Genomic DNA, 17,356 nt, shown 5'->3' with positions numbered 1-17,356 from the left:
TCCTCTTCCTTCAAACCAGGCAGCGGAGAGAAGGGGGAGGCGGAGGCTGATGGAACTGCGGTGGCAGGTCCTCTTCCTTCAGGCCAGGAAGCGGAGAGAAGGGGGAGGCAGAGGCTGGCATTGCGGTGGTGGCTCCTCTTCCTTTGGGCCAGGCAGCAGAGAGAAGGGGGAGGTGGAGGCTGGCAGAACTGCGGCAGCAGCTCCTCTTCCTTCAGGTCAGGCAGCGGAGAGAAGGGGTGGCTACAGCCACTTGGAGAGAGGTAAACGGTGCCCCCTCCAACCGGTCCGGGCCTGCTCATGTTTAGACGGGAGGGTGAGGTGAGTGAAGGGTGCAGAGAGAGAAACCACCGCCTCTGCTGCCGCCAAGCCATGGGCAGGCAGATCACCATGCGGCAGCAGGGACGCCTCCGGTTCCCTGGAGAAACAGCGACAGGGGGGGCACCAATGCTGCCAGCAGGAGTACTGGCTACAGCCGCTTTGTGAGGGGTAAATTGTGCCCCCTCCAAACCAGTCCGGGCTCACTCGCATTTAGAAGGGAGGATGAGGTGAGTGCAGGGCGCAACGAGAGGAACTGCCACCTCTGCTGCCGCCGAGACCTGGGCAGGCAGATCCACATCCACATCCACATCCACCCCGGCTAGCAGAGGCGGCAGGAGAGCAGGGCAAGGGGAAGATGCGGGCCTGGGGCACCCCGAGACTGGCTGCCCCCACCCGCGCAGTAGGTAGAAAAAGGGCCCACTCACCTTTCCAGTCCTCCCATCTCTTTCTCTGCTGCCACCACGTGCAGTCCAAAGAAGCAAAGAGGTTTGTGGGCAGTCCCACAAACAGCTTGTGGCCAGTCCCACAAATCAAAGAAGTTCAACCCATCAATTCAAACTTTGTGAGGTGTTTTTTTTTGTGAGAAGTTTGAATTGATTGGTTGAACTTTTTTAGTCCCACTTTTTTTTCCCGGGACTGCACATGGCAGAGGAAGACTGGGAGCCACAGGTTGCTGACCCGTGGGCTATCTAATCCTCATGCTATCCTTTGCAATCCAAGCTTAAGCTTTATCTAACTGTTTCTTATGCCCATTGTGAAAAAAGGCAAGTGTAACATTAGGTTCCTCAAATGGGTCACCTAAACCTCATCAGCATATAGCATACTTTGCTTTCCTAGACAACAGCCCTAATCTTAAACTGTCTTGGCTTAGTAAATCACATACACTATTTCTCAATTGTGCCTTTGTCTGTGCCAATATAGTTTATTCAGCAAAGTTTATATTCTTGGTAAAATAATGTCCCAGGAGTTTCTTTTTCTGGATCCACCATCTGGACAGTTGACAAACCAGCTCTGGGTTTCCCATGGAAAAGCTAGCATGGGCCAGTCCATTACTTCCACCAATCACTTCTGTTCATTTTGTTTTGGGAACCAGCGAGCCACGCTAATCCATCTGCTCACTATGTTCTTGGGTTGGAGCACTGTCTCATGGGAACCGATGTTGCTCAGCTGCAATTCCCCCAACCCTTGCATTCCATTCCCCCTCCTCCCTTTTCTTTATCAAGCTGTAAGCAAAGTGGAATATAGTGAAAGTGCAAATCAGTCTTGAAAGGATTGGCATCCTGAGAGTATTGTTAACTTTTTCCACATCATTCTTTTAGTTTTTCAAACAGAGATGTGATGATTGATTAAGTAGGAAACTTAGTAGTAACTAGGTTGATCCAAATAAGATCTATTGATTCATATAAGATCACCCCACACAAATGTCATTTAAAAAAAAGAATTTAGAAGTTATCCACATGACTGGGAGCAGATACACATACATTGATATATTTATTGAATTTTAAGTATCTCGTGATCCACCAAGATAACTTCTTTAAAGAGCTAAATAAACAGCTATGTCTATGCAGTAACCAATAATTGCTAAGGAAAGTAGAGACCTTTTCAGCCTATTTAAGGATCATCCCTTTTTCCACAGGCTTCTTTGTAGATGATATGCATGGATTGATAGGAAAACCTTTCTAGTTCCTTATTAATCTTTCATTTTTTGGCAATCCCCTAAAATAAATTTTTCTTTTATTCTGCCTGCAAATCTTAGACTGCTTTATCTGTGCCTGAAGTTGAGTAGGAATTGATTTTCCTCTTGTAAATCATTTACAATCAAATCTTTGAAGTCTGTAAAGATATTCCTGTGTTGATTGGATGTAAGAACAGAATCAGAGCTACATTTGTGTTTACCATTAAAGTTTGGAAATAATCTCAGTTTGGAGGAGGTGGGTGGAATGGATAACATTATTCAAATTAAATTAGATGGCATTAACTGCAAAGTAATGATAGCGAAGTGAGTTTTCTGACATCATACAGATCTCTTTTATCAGTACAGTGGCATAATGATTTTATAGTAAGATGAAGTTGGTTTAAATCAAAATGTAAGAAAGAGTTCTCAGTCAGACAAGAATCACTTCTTGGAATTATAATAGCACAAAAAAAAGTCCAGGAGTTAAATGAGTGAATCTAGTCACAGTTCAACATTACTTACAGTACATTCAGCAGCATTCCTACTGACTATATAAAACCAAGTAACAATGCTGTGAAGTTTGGATGTGCTCATGTCTTTGCATTCTGCTTTTTCATTTGAAGCCTCTTTCATCCAACTCTTTATCATAACAAATAAACTTAATAAACTCCAGGGATATGATCACATTAATGCTAAGCATATTCTGCTCAATCTCTTTCCCAGTAATTTAAATAGGACTTTAGTATATTATATTGATCTTTTCCCCATTGGTTTGAATTTATCCTGGAGGTCAAGGAAAGACACAATCTGTCCTGTCACACATGCAGCAAATAGAATTGATAATGCCAACAAAGAAATGGGTGCAGGATGGGAAGAGAGTAAGAAATGGCATCAGAAATTTAGGTATGTCTGATCTCTTCCATTTTTCCTATCCTGTCATCAGATAGAAGAGTAGTAGCATCTGGTGTTTGCCAGAAATGTAAGTCCTAGCCTTCAACAGAAGGGCACAGAAACTTTCAAGGGTTATTTATCCTTAAGTGAGTTTAGTTTTGCTTGGAAGAAGAAATCACAGGAAAGATACTACAGTATCTTAGTTTATGCCTGTGGTGGTGCAGTGGTTTGAATGCAGTATTGTAGGCTAACTCTGCCCACAGCCAGGAGTTCAATTTTGACTCAGCCTTCCATCCTTCTAAGGGCAGTAAAATGAGGAAATGAAAATGTTCTCCCCTGTGTCATGTGATCACCATTTGTATACTTCGCAGCCAGATTCTGACAAGCAGAGTCAGTAGAAAGGCTGGCAGTAAAATTACAAGTTGCAATCATATGATGTGTTGCTTAACTGTCACATCATGGATAAAGCGATGGAGTTGCCAGTTCCAATTGTGGTAATTAAATGAGGACTTCCTTCCTTCCTTCCTTCCTTCCTTCCTTCCTTCCTTCCTTCCTTCCTCACTCCCAGAAACATGCACACAATCTTATCAATACCTATTTAATAGTTATATTGAGTTATATGCACAAAACGTGATAAAAGTACATCAATTCTAGAAAGACAGAGCAATTTCTTGTCAAAGAGTGATGTGATCTTAACTTCCCCATATATTTTGCCCAACTTTGCTTAATTTTTCCCAAGTGGGGCTTTACAGTTGTGCCAGACCTCTACTTTCATAATAACCAGAGTGGTCAATAAGGAATAGTGATCCCTACTAAGGTAAGACTATCTGTAAAGTCGCATGCTTCACATAGAGACGGACACAGAGCTGGGGTAGAGATGAGTTTATTCTGAACAGAATGAACTGGGGAAACAGGGAAGCCTGGCGTCTATTTGTACCTGCCCAGGTGGATGGCATCCAATCAGTTCAAACCTGGGCTTCCTGCCAGTGCAGGTGACAATGGGTGTAGATCCTGGCTTCCCACCAGGCTGACCATGCCTGGGGCTGTCAACAGCTTAAGTCATTAGGCTTATCCTGAGTGAGCAGTCATCGCCCAGAGCTGTCCAGCCCCTCTGCTGATCTGCACCATCAGCCTCCTGCTGTGCTGTCCTTTGTGTATGCTGGGAGGCATACACTGCACTATCGCCCTAGGGAAATCTAATGTATTCATTGCTACATTATTTGAGCCATAGAAGATGAAAGCACAGAATGTCTGTAACCATACCTTTTGTCTAATTTCAAAATCAGTCCTTAGTAGTCCTTTGTTTGTATGTGTATATGCATGATGGTGGTTTTGGAATACTGCTACCAAAAAGCCTAAGTAAGTGGTCTTTCGATTTAATCTTCTTTTTAAATAAGGATTATGGGTTTGTTTGTTTTAGATAACAGAAGCTTAATTGCAATACTTATAACCATCCTGTGCCTCCTGGCGGCCAGTTTACTTGTGTACTTCAAGAGGAAGATCTTGATTAGAGTATTCTTCATTAATAAGAAGACTACAATAGAGAAACTTCGGTATGGTATTTAACATTACTGTTTTTTGAAACTGCAACCTCAGAAAAAACTACCCATTGTCTATTGCTGGCCAATCTCTTCCAGAATGATTATTATCGACAGTATATTCTTTCGTTAGTATCATTTATTGCAATGAAACATCAATTTATTCAGTCAGATGTAAGGTCCTGCCTGAATGCGTGAATGTATAATTTGTTCTATTTATATATGAAATTGAACAAGTGTAGTGGGTGTCAAAGGGCAAAGGGGTGCTATTAGTTCAAAATAGAAACAACGCGAGGAGTTATTAGATGAATTAAAAACACTGAAGATCCACCAGAGCAGGAATGGGTGGCCTGCAGGCACAGTATAAAATCGTATGTGGCAGTCAAAATTCTTACACGCTTTAGATAAAAGTCTGTTTTTTCCCTCTTCCCTTGCAGCTATTGCCTGGGAGGAGGAGGAGATGGAAAAAATGTGTCAGAAAGAGAAACAAAAGTTTCCCTCATCACCTTACATTCTAGCTCCATCAACTATTTGCTTTAGCCCCACCAATCATTAGCATTTGACCCATTAGTGCAGTATTTCTGCAGAATTGTGTCCCTCACCAGAATAAAATCTGGTTTTTGCCAGCAATAAGGCATTGTGTCTCTCATGTTGGATTTCTTCTTTTAAGAAAATGTAAAGGCATCATCTGGGAAAAGTAATCCTAATGGGATTGGAGCTGGTATGGAGTAGGGAATTAACCTTTTCCTTCCTCATCCAGGAAAATCCCTCTTAAGAAGGAATATTATTTTATTAATTTGATTGATATCCTGCCTTTGATCAACAAGATACAAAACAAAGCATAACAATAAGCATAATTAAAGCATATAAATATTAAACTCAGTATTAGTGTTTGTCAGGGAGTTCATTGCTTATTTTGCTATATCTGAACCAGTTGACAATCTATTACTGAGTGGGACTGGAGATGTTGTTTCTTTTAATATCTAAAATCAACAAGATATTGGAGGAATTATTTTCTCCTATTCATTCATTTCAAGTAGTAAAGCTTTCTTGTCCCACCAATGATGAAAGAAATTACCTGAGCAAAGTGAAAGGCTTTTCAATTGCTATTTCATGGAACGGAATACCAAAGCTTACGATATTGTTGAAATAAAATTGTACTTAAACTTGTTTGCTTACCTTTGCTACCTTTTGGTTGATATCATTTTTATAATAGATAATTTGAATTGTAGTTGTTTTGTATAATGTCGGTACATTAAAAGAGGAGGTGAAATACTGTATCTGTCATGAACATAAATTATTTGGGGAGTTTTCTGGCACTAAATCAAGACCCCACACTGCTTTCTGGTGTTCTTGTTGTTTCTCATTTTGTTTTGTATTAAGCAATTAAAAAGTAAAAGGAGTTTGCCTTCATTTGCTCTGCTTGAAATATTGGAAGATTGGAAGTAGCCTTTTGTCTCTAGCCCACTGAATGAAGCACAATATCCATAGCGAAGGTCATTACTTCTTAAACACCAGCTTCATTAGAAGTATCTCTTGGGGGCTATAGCAGCATTCCCACAGATTGCCAGAGCTAATTTAACAGACTAGTGGTTCTAAACAACAAAAAAATCAATATTTTTATTTTTTGCAAGAGTATTGGATGGATTTTACAGTACTGTTACTAAAGAAAATAAAGATAAAGGAGCATTATATCAAACTATAACCTTGATGTTGTATTTTCCAAGCATAGCTATCTTTTAATGAGCATGTTTGTGTTGCAGGTCTGTGAGTCAAACAAGGCCTTCCAGTTCATCTGAATCTAATCATGTTCATACTGCAACATTCCTCAGTAAAAAACTAGCCAAACAGCCACAAAATTTAACCACACCCAAGGTGGGTTTTATATAGTTGAAGTAAAAGTAAAGTCAAATATTCCCTTGAGTCAAGCTCAGCTTCAAGTGTCTGTATGGACATATCTGTGTAGTTTTCTTGTTATCAATAATTTGCCACCGTATACTTCCAGGATATGAACAACTTTTGCACCAATGTCTAAGTATATTTAATTAGATACCATTAAAAATGATTTTAATGTTTTTTCTCGGTAGTTATTATTTATAATATTTATATTCTGTATGCCTTTTCCAACCTGCAGCACAAGTCAGAGAAACACAGTAATTACCAAAATGTCATTCCCCAAAGAATTCAAAATTTAACAACCTGCCAATTAAAGAAATATATTTGGCTAATACACACTAACCACTGCAACCATTCATATTAACAATACCCTACAGTACAGCCAAGTGCAAATATATCCAGAATTTCCATTAAAAAAGGAATTAACCTTGAAACTGCCAGTCCTAATGTGTGCAAGGTGGGATAATCAAAGCCTTCTAGTTAAACTAACATTCTAATTAAATAATTCTGAAGCAAGAGAAAGAAAAACCTGCCCAGAGAACATAATAAGTCAAGAGGTTTTTAGGGGGATGTTAATAAATCAAGAGGTTTGTAGCAAGATGTTCCTGTTGGTATTAGGAAGTTCATTACCACTGATGACAAGCTATCGCCTATTGCAATGTCGCAATGGAATTTGCAAAGCAAATTTGCTTTGCTGCATAGTGATATGCATTTGATCACTTGTTCCTCTTCTCCCTCCTTTCCTCTCGCCCTTATGAATCAGAAAACTTTAGCTATGAACATTTGTTGTTTGAAACCGATTCTGGCTATTCTCAGGAGCCAATAAAAACCCCTGCTGGGCAATGAATCCTGAAAAAACCCCACATAGGATCCAAAATAGCCTGAATGTCATTGTTCTGGTCTGTCTAAGATCACGAAAAAACCCTGCTAAGAGACTATTGCAATAATCTGTGCATGAAACAGTTAAGGTATGCCCCAATAGAGCCTGTGTAAAATAAAGAAAGCAAAACACAAATTTGGTTAATGACTGAAATAAAATCCACACAGCCAGATTGGAAAATGCATACTGGTTTCCATGCTCTAGATGAATGAAGATTTTAAGAGCTGAAACAAATAAATGTACTGGTTTCTGGATTGCAGCCAATTCTCCTAGACAGAAATAATGCTTTTTAAACATCCAAGGATTAGTGTTTGAGTAAGCTGTTAATTGGTTGTTAGTTGACTTCAGGAAAAATAAAGAGGGCATATTAACAAGGAAGAGCCATTTAAACCAGCCTGAAAGCAGTGACATTTAACCATTAATTTGTAAATCTGAGAAGAAGAATATTGGCACAATTCAGCCAAAATGATTTTAACATTTATTTCAGTGGGAAAGATAATTTTGTTCATAGCATTTTCTTTTTCCTTGGCTTCCTCTCATCTGCTTCTCTTTAACTGCAGTAAACTGCAATAAACGGAACTTGAAATGCTTAATTTTAGTTGTGCAGTGTACTTAAGCTGCAACTTATTTGCATATTGTTTTTATGGTCTATAGAGAAACAATGTACAACAATTGCTACAGTATCAGAAAAGGGATATCAGCTACTTTGTGAAGGCCCAGGATATATCGAAACGGAGCCCACCAGAGAGGGTCCAGCCACATCTTTGTGAGATTTCCTGTCAACAATCTGTGTCTGGAAAGGTGTTGCCCACCAAGCCCCTTCTGAAATTTGACCTGGTAGGTTGTTTCTCCCACCTTCATTTTTACAGAAGCTGCAAATTCTGGAGACCCAAATGAAACTGAGATTTCTTGCTGTTGAATGGAGAATAGCTCTTTCTAATTCTTTTATCTCTACCTGTCTTATCACCTGCTGCAATCAAGTTCCAGTCTTGATTTCTTTGGGCATTTCTTTACTAGTTGATTTCATTCTGAATGGCTACGCTAATCAGAATTAATTCTAGTTCATCTGATCATTCCCAGTCAACCTCAGCATGTCTTCCTCCAGTGCCAATGTTACAATATTTGTGACATGCTGGCAAGTATCTGTTTAAATTCTAGATTCTAAAACCAGGCCATTTTATGGCCCTTGTGTCAGAGGGAATTGGTTAGTTGGTTATTTAACTTCCTGTGAAAGAACTTTTTCTGTGCTTAAAATGTGAACCAATTCCACATAAAATTCAAAGAAGGGCAGTAGATGTTATTTTTCCACTTGGTTTTTCTTCACTTTTGCACTTGTATATTGCCCAGAGTCACTTTTTATAAGATGGCAGTTATACCAATTTTTTTATATTTTTATTTTATTAAAAAAAATTAAAATACAAATACAAAACCTCAAAAAAATTCAAAAAACAAAAAAATCACAAAGCATTTAAAAAGTGAATTTAAAAAAACCTAACACATGCACACATATTATTTCTCCTAGTTGAATACTGTTTAATATATTATTGAATTAATATGTAGTAAGTAATATATAGTAATTATAGTAATAATCAATATATTGATACTGTTTAATATATACTTCACAAGGGGTTTTCCCATGTCTTGTGAAACAGGCCCCCCAAAATTTTAAACTACAAAATCTATTTGCAATCTATTAGCTTGATATCTGTGTACTATATTAATGAGCAAATAATTAACAGGAAGAGCAATAATAAGAAAGGCAAGGGTAAAGTTTCAAAACCCTCTGTTAACAAACTGTTATTGTAATCAACGTATAGATGATTTATCATGGTATATTATCTATTCCAAAATCTCCTGAAAGATAACAGTGATTCATCCTGGATCAAATATCCACATTTGTTTCTTAACACCAGCTCTTATTAATTGTTCTATGGTTAAATATAATAAATCCAACTTTCAAAGTCTGCCTACTTCCCCAAAAAATCCAGATGGAATTGTTTTGCAGATAAATGTGATAAATCCATTCCCCAATCTCCTTCAATTTTCTTGGGGAAAGCCAATTTATCACTTCTCCACTCAGTCAGGTTTCTGCTGTTGTAAAAGAATGCAGGCTTGAACTTCAGAGAGACATCATTGTTAAACAACTAATTCCCACAACAGTCTATGCCAGGGGTCTTCAAACTTGGCCCTTTTATGACTTGTGGACTTCAACTCCCAGAATTCCTCAGCCAGGCATGCTGGCTGAGAGATTCTGGGAGTTGAAGTCCACAAATCATAAAAGGGCCAAGTTTGAAGACCCCTGGTCTATGCTCTGGGATGTCAAACCACCTAGTAGGGCTGTATTACTTATTATCCTTTTCATCTGTCCTATTACCTATTTCCTTAGATTTTTATGACTATAACTTGTATCTCATGATTTATGATGGTTGTATTTTATGATTATAATTATGATTATCACTTGTTGCTTGTATGTTCACTGTGAGCTTATGCACCGATGACAAATTCCTTGTGTGTGTCCAATCACACTCAGTTAGTCTGTGAATTCTAAGTCTGTAGAGTTCATATTTCTTTCCAGTGAATCTACTGCTTTCAGATCACATTCCTTTTGTGAGTCTAATTTATCTACAGCTGGATGCATCTGAATATTTTCCACAACCATTATCATTTCAGCAAACTTTTTTTAAAAAGCTTTCAAATGAGTATTGCATATTACCAGCCTTTTGTCAAATATTAGACACATTGTAACCTGATACATTGTTGTTCTGTGTAACTTGGCAACAATAAATTAAAAAAAAAACAGGAATCCTCAGAATGAAAAAATTACTAAAAAAGTAGGAAAAATATTTTCCGGATATTTTGATCCAAATTTTTAAAAAGAATTCAAAACATAATCTCCAAACATTTTACAAATTAGTAAAATACAAAAAAATTGAAATGTGAGAGTCCAATATAGAAATAAACCAAATGGAAACGCTTTCACTATCCCAGAACATGCCATTTTCCTTATGAAAAAGCAAAAGTTATTCCAAACAACATAAATCAAAGGGAAAGAGGGGAAAAAAAGAAAATCCAGCAAGGGGTTAAAATAAATCATCATTCAACCAGCCGGTTAACTTTTATAAAAAGCAAAATAAAATAAAAACCTCAAAAAGTGAAGTTAAAACCCAGGCATGCTTAAGGAAATGAACAGCAGCTATACCAATTTGATTAATAAATGAATAATACAATAAATAAAAATAGGTGGACTTCTACACTACAGGTCACCTTGAACCCTGACCCTTACTTGACAGTGACAATGCCAGGACAATGTCTTCCATCTTTGCTTCTTTCTCCAAGAAAAATCACATGGATATGCTTGTACATGTCATTATTAGCTCTTGCAATGGTATTGCCAGTGTGGAAGAGATGGCACCAGATCTGCAAAAATGGGAGGGTCATTGTTCAAGATGAGCAGTAGTATAGAAGTGTACCTATTCAGATTCAAAGCAAAAAAATACTGCTTTAGAGGGAATATGAATGTGCTTTTTGGCACATCGCTAAAAAAAAGCTACACCTTCTTCTGCGTTTGCACCAGCTACATGATCACAGAAAACATGTTTGAACTAAAGAAGTATTAAAGAAGCAGTGACAAGGTACACTGATACTGTCACACTCTATTGGTGCTTTCATAATTGAAACATAAACAAGCTGAAGCTTCTTTAAGGGAGTGCTGAAAGGTGCACTTAGCATGCCAATATCCTCTCCAAGGCATAGTGTCACTTTGGGTCAGAAGAGCTGGATGAGACTAGTCTTTAAATAATTGATATTATATATGAGTAGTTTTAGCAGGGTTCCACAGATGAGAAATTGTGTTCAGCCTACGCCCTCAGCTGATTCAACCAGGAAACCAATGTGGTAGAGGCATCTGCAGGATTGTACACCATCATCAACCAGTATCATATCATTGCATTGTAAGCTCTGCCTCTTTCGTACATATGTGACATCACAGTGCATACACAGTGGCAAATTGGGATTATGGCACAATATTCCTTTCGTCATTTATCCTTCTGCAGATATTTCTGCACCATGAGCCAGATATGCTTTTTAACCGAATTGGATGAATATTGTGGAAAATATATGTGTTAAAACATGTGTTAAAACACTTCTGAACAGAAGCAATGGCATCACAGGGCTTGACTGCAACTGATGAAATTTCTATTTTGGAAGGAATCTGAAAATGAGCTGTCATATGTAGTTGGCCCTGTCTAGAACTACATGTCTTAGGACAGCGTCCAGTGTCCTAAGGTTTTGCCGGCTATATGTTTGGTTCCCAGATTCCAACTTTTTAATTTGTTCAATTTAATTTGGTGAAAGCTACGTATTCTTTTCTGAGCCTGAGCCAGCCCGCTTCCATCTGTTGTTGTGTGGTGTTATTGTTGCTCTTTTGCTAGCCTAACCACTTCACATGTTCTGATTACAGCTCCATTGATTTGTTGAAAGCATTTGAGGGTACAGCCAGCCTCAAATGCCCAGCATAATTTCTGAGGGTTACAAAAACATTTGAAACATTGAACCAATCCCGCACGACTGCATTTCATAAGAACTATTAAAAGTACATTGCTGGTTTTGTTTTACATTAATTCTAGCTTGAAGAAATCTATAAAAATTTTATATTTCATTTGTAACATTTTCATAATTCTGAAGTTGCCATTATTTAAACTCTATCTGCCTATTTGGAGACCTTACATCTGGGGGGAAAAACTGGCATCGACTTGGCAAGCTTTCACATTCCTTCAAAAATCAGTACACAGTAGAATAACTTCTTGATGGAATCTGTCTAGTCAGACCACAAACCTAGATTTTTTGAAAGAAACATGAATTGTACAACATTTTCCATCTCCTGCTGTTTTCAAACCTCCTGAATGTAGCGGTGTTAATTATGATACCACCTCATTATCTTCTGGAAGCACTAGGCTGCACTAGGCTGATGCAGCTGGCAGCTTTTTTTCAGCAGTTGCCACAGTCTCGGTACTAAAATTACTTTGATCTTGTTTTTGTTCATCCGCTTCCCTAGTATTGTCTGAGCCAGACTATAAAAATGCCATTTTGCTTAGAGGAAAACTAGAGAATTGATGGATTCTTGCAGAGGATTTCCCCTCTTCATAATTTATCTTTAGCATTATTAGTTGCCTGATTTGTATTAGGCAGTATAAGGTGTTTATGTGGGTACATATGAAGCTAACTTTTGCTTTTTGAGGCAACATAGTCAGTACTAGATCCCGCTATCAATGGACTTAATGTCCTTAATGATTATAGCAGTTTGACCGAATCACCACTGTCCATGCATCTTGGTAATAAGCAAACAAACAAACAAAACTGTAGGTCAGCTAATTATGGGATTATGTTACTTCACTTATCTACAATTTCTGGTTTAACTATACAGTACAAGTACATTGTTAGTTGTTATCTAGCCCTGCAACTTAGTATTATTCCAAATCATGTTTCTTCCATCATAAGCCTGCTTTTGAGTGGACCTAGCGAAACTCAGATTTAGAATTAAGAATAAGTTGCCACAAATACCTGCAAGCATGATCTACAATTTACTCTAGTTTTTTCCTCCTAATAATGTAGTGGAGTCTGATGCCTGGAGCCTTAACCTACATCTGTTCACTGAAGACACAGTAGAGTAGAACATCAGCCATAAGACAGCTGATCAGGCCCTTGTCTTAAAAATAAGCCTTAATTAGATTGCTGTAATTTGCTGTGCTTGGAGCTGCACAGAGGTCTTGTGCACAGAGGCATGCTTGCTTAGTGGTGATCCATAACACAGCCGTATCACATCTCTACTGCAGGTGTTGCATTACCAGTAGACTTTTGCATATAATTCAAGGTGCTGGTCACTATCTATAAGACTGCATATGGTTTGGTGCCTGGGAACATTTTAGGGACCACTTTCCTTTAGTTTCTATTTGTCTTACTTAGAAACTAGGGAGAACTAAGAACTAAGATAAGAGAAGAGAGGCTGATGGCATCTCCCAAAGTCAGGAATAGCTTGCTTCTGAAACACAACACAACCCATCCTCATGGTTCTTCAGACACACATGATCTCTTCTATTGAGAGTTTGAAAATGTATGTATACTATGACACAATTTTGGGTAATTTTAAATTTTACTTTTACTTGCTATTGTAATTAATTTTATTCTAATTTTGTATTCTGTTTGTACTATGTAAATTCTGTAAACTGCTTAGAATCTGGATGGTTTCAGTCAAATAAAGTTCATAAACACAAGCAAATAAATAATACCCGATGAAGACTATAATGTAGAATTCTTAAAAGCATGACTTTCCCCATTTATTATCTGATTTATCTACTGTCCATCTCACTCACAGATAATATGCAGTCTTTCTGTTCCACCTCTGGTATAGGTATAATTATAGATTTCAGTTGATTGAAGAATATAGCCAACGTACTTATTAATTTATTGGATTTATAAGACCTTTTATTTTGTAGAACTGAAGGTGCACATATAATGTTCCTTCCTCCTATTCTCCTTAGAATATTAAAAAAAATTGTGAAGTGGATGAGAGAGCGAAAGCCCAGAATGAGATACCTAGCCAGCTTCCATGCCTAAGGGAATTTATTTGTTTGATAAATTCTAAATAAATAAAAGGTACAATGCTGTTATAATTTCATCCTCTGCAAGAATAAAAGGATTGAATAATATTGTTGTCATGCCTCACAAACAAGCATCTCTATAGGTAGAAGTCCAATTTTTACAATTGTCTGAGTTCAGATTGTTTTTTTGCCATTTTCAGAAACTGTGTACTTACTAAAAATGAACAAATTACAGTGAAGTAAAAAAAATGGCACCATTTCCTTCATGACAAAACATTCAGTATATATTTAAAATGTCTATTGTGCTCTGGAAACTACAAAAAAGACAACCATGATTTATAACATAATAAATATTTTAGAAATATTTTTTCTCTATGTATCTGTGTCAGAAGACATGGCATAGAAGTTAATATTTTTTTCTGTTATAAAAGGTAGCAATTTTAAATCTCCATTACAGATGCAATTTTAATAGCAGCCTTTTCTGTTAGAGGACATAGATGAATTTATTGCAGATTATAACTGTTCATTTAAGAAAACACTTCAATTAACCCAGCGCCACCTGTTCAAGTGTCCTATGGACAGAACGGCTGGATATAAATCACAATAACAAAAATACCAATGCGTTTGATATTTGTATTCATTCTTGAGTCTAGATGTAACTATCACCAGTTTTATAATTCATAAAGCCAGACTTCTATTTAACTTTACATTTTATTTGAATTTATGCCTTGCCTCTGGCACTGACCTATTGTGCTTTATTGATAAAATGCTTATTGGTTCTTGCATCCTTTTGGGGAATATGAGAATTGATAAGAATTTGGGTTTTATTTTGAAGACAGTTAATAGGAAAAGGGCCATGGTATAAGCTATGACAGGATAACATATAGTAGGCTGCCTGGCAGAAAAGTGATATTAAATTGCTATAATTTGGAAATGTCCCAATGACAGATGTACACAATGATCTTCTTGTGTTTCTGCTCGTGGCACATTTATTAGGTACCTTGTCATGTTCTACTTTTGAAATAAAGAACAGATTTATGTAGGCAAAGCATTTTTTAAAATTTGATAGCTTTGAATGTTAAAAAAGTCCGTGCATTTTTGTTGCACTCTTTCTTAGCTGCCCTAAATATTTTCCAAGAAATCCTTCCTGATTGTATTTTTTCTTAATGTTTTTTTTTAATTTACTAGAAATAGAAATCATGGAAACTCATATAATGCAAATGTTTGTTTCGACTACAGCATGTTATAAGGGATGGGCAGGATGATGAATAATAATAGAAACATTAGAAGGTAAATCAAAAAGAGCTCCAATTTTTGGCTGAACTATCACAAACTGTAACTACAAAATTGTGAAGAATTGTTTAGTAACATTCTTTATAATACCATTCATAATCAAATCTATAAACGAAATGTTTGTATAAATCGATGAACTGCAACAATATTGTGATTTTGTTCCCACACTGTAGGAATCTTGCAAACCAAGTCCTCCTCAGAAGCCTTTGCCAGCTAATCCTCAGAAGAACAAAGCTATTCAGATTAATACTGCTTCTCGGACAATGTTTGAGCTTCCGAAACCTATGCCTCAAATTGCTCCTGTCAGGTTAGTTTGGTTGTCTCTTGGTATGTTTCACACTAAACTCTTAATGGAAGTTATCCAAATAAGGTTTTATGAGCACCATGATGCACAAAGTTGTTTAATTTTGCAGTAAATGTATCACAGGAGAATCAACTTCAGCATAAATCAAGCCATCACAGACTAGCAGCACACAATGAAAAAAGTTCCTTTTCTCTGCCCTGAATCTTGACTATTTAGCAAGGTTCTAATACTGTAGAGAATCACTTCTTGTCTCATCCCACCAAATCATAATTTTAAGACTTTTAACATGTAGGCTAAAGAGATAAAAGTGTTCCAGCTCTTCAGTGGTCTAGAGATGGCAATGATCAGAATAAAATGATATTCCAATATTATGGTCACATTTAGATTGATATCCTATTGTGAAAGACATTCAAAACCCAAGGTTCTATGCAAGAGCTCTTTTAAGCTATTCCTGTAATAGGCAGGGAGGAAACCAGTCTAACTTCAATTATTCCAAAGGGCAAACATTGCCACCAAGAAAAAAACACCTGCTCTATAACTACTACCCTCACCTCCCCAAAGTGGGAAAACCACAAGCTGCTTCTCCCAGAAAGGTCATTTTGTCAGGCTGATTCTAGCTGAAGATTGTGAAGATAACCTGGTACCAAGCTCAGGGCTTTATAGGTTAAAAGCAACAGTTTAAATTGCATTCAGAAGCTTATTGGTAATTAGTGCAAGCACTGCAGTAGTATAATATGCTCCTGCCCCAATGTGCCACAGCATTCTGGACCTTTTACAGCTTCTGGGCCATTTTTAAGGCAACCCCAATTAGAGCCTATTGAGATAATCCAAATGGGTGGCCATAAGCTGTTGTTGCAGCAAAGTCTCTTGTCCTGGGCTCAGCAGCACGCATGCACACATATACACGCACACTCACCTGCAGCCTTCTGAAATTAAATTTGATGGTGCAGATAGATGGGCTTCAAAAGTGGTCCCGGATATCTGTGTGACTTGAAACTATAGCATGCCCATCCCTATAAGTGGCAATTGTTTATTTAGTAAGTAAGTAAATATTTTCATAGTGATTCCTAATTTTAATTTATTTTGTCTTTTTGTCCCTTAACCCTCTTTTGTTGAACAGGCCTGCACCAAAACCTCCACTTCAAGTGCCTAGGCACTGCAATGCTGCCTATATGAAATGAAAAAAAAAACCGAACACCATTTTTATTCTGAAAAAATAGAAGTTTGCACTATTTTTCAGCTGGAAATTAATATTTTTATATCAACCAATAGAATTGTTCATGTTCTATATGCCATTGTTTTAAGAACTCTGAGCTACTGCCTTTGGTGCTATAGTGTGTAAGGGTGGTCTGCGTCCTTGCTCAGGTACTTATAAATTATTAATTTATACTGATATTTATTACAGTGCAGAGCACTGTAGTAAATATTATTTCATCATAATCAGGTTTTCCTAGGATGGAAGCCATTTTTATGATGTTTAAGCAGTCTTGAACCATCTTTCATTTTAAATTTCACAGCAGGCTATATAATACCTCTCTGTGTTTGTTGTTCAGTTTAGATCTGTTATTTGCAGGATGCTGACTAGAACTGAAATAAAATTGCTGAGGTCAAGGGCCCAATGAAAGTTCAAACTTTTTTATTGTTTGCCAAAATCTGGAGGCAAACTATAATTTTGGGGGTACAATTTAAAGGAAGGTGAAGTAAATAACTGCCAGTGCTGTTCCTATTGATATTCCGTTAGAAAGATGGAAAAATACTATTTGCAAAAATCAAGGAGTACTGTGAGATTTTCTCATAATTTGAAAGCAAATGCAACCAAAAATTCACTGTGATTATGCAAGTACCAAATGGAAGTTCAATCTACCTCTAGTGAACTGTGCATATGGAACATAACTGTTTTTGGAGAAAATAATACAAAATGTGATTTGTGCAAAACTCATCTCCATCATCATGGTACAGATGCAC

The 17,356-nt window shown here is 37.2% G+C and overlaps 1 protein-coding gene across 1 annotated transcript in view; it reads left to right on the top strand.

Moving 5' to 3' along the window:
* Nucleotides 1-16,581, top strand: part of ADAM12 (ADAM metallopeptidase domain 12) — a 308,768-nt gene extending 292,187 nt beyond the window's left edge. Inside the window, exons 19-23 of the mRNA XM_081329681.1 lie at nucleotides 4,305-4,437; nucleotides 6,186-6,297; nucleotides 7,853-8,035; nucleotides 15,261-15,394; nucleotides 16,512-16,581. Of these exons, the coding sequence (XP_081185807.1) occupies nucleotides 4,305-4,437; nucleotides 6,186-6,297; nucleotides 7,853-8,035; nucleotides 15,261-15,394; nucleotides 16,512-16,572 (623 nt within the window). The 3' untranslated portion in view covers nucleotides 16,573-16,581. The remainder of the gene's footprint in view (nucleotides 1-4,304; nucleotides 4,438-6,185; nucleotides 6,298-7,852; nucleotides 8,036-15,260; nucleotides 15,395-16,511) is intronic.
* Nucleotides 16,582-17,356: the final 775 nt, after the last annotated feature.

Source organism: Vipera berus, assembly GCF_964194415.1.
Source record: "Vipera berus genome assembly, chromosome: 5".
Classification (NCBI taxonomy): domain Eukaryota; kingdom Metazoa; phylum Chordata; class Lepidosauria; order Squamata; family Viperidae; genus Vipera; species Vipera berus.
This window is presented reverse-complemented; position numbering and strand designations above follow the sequence as displayed.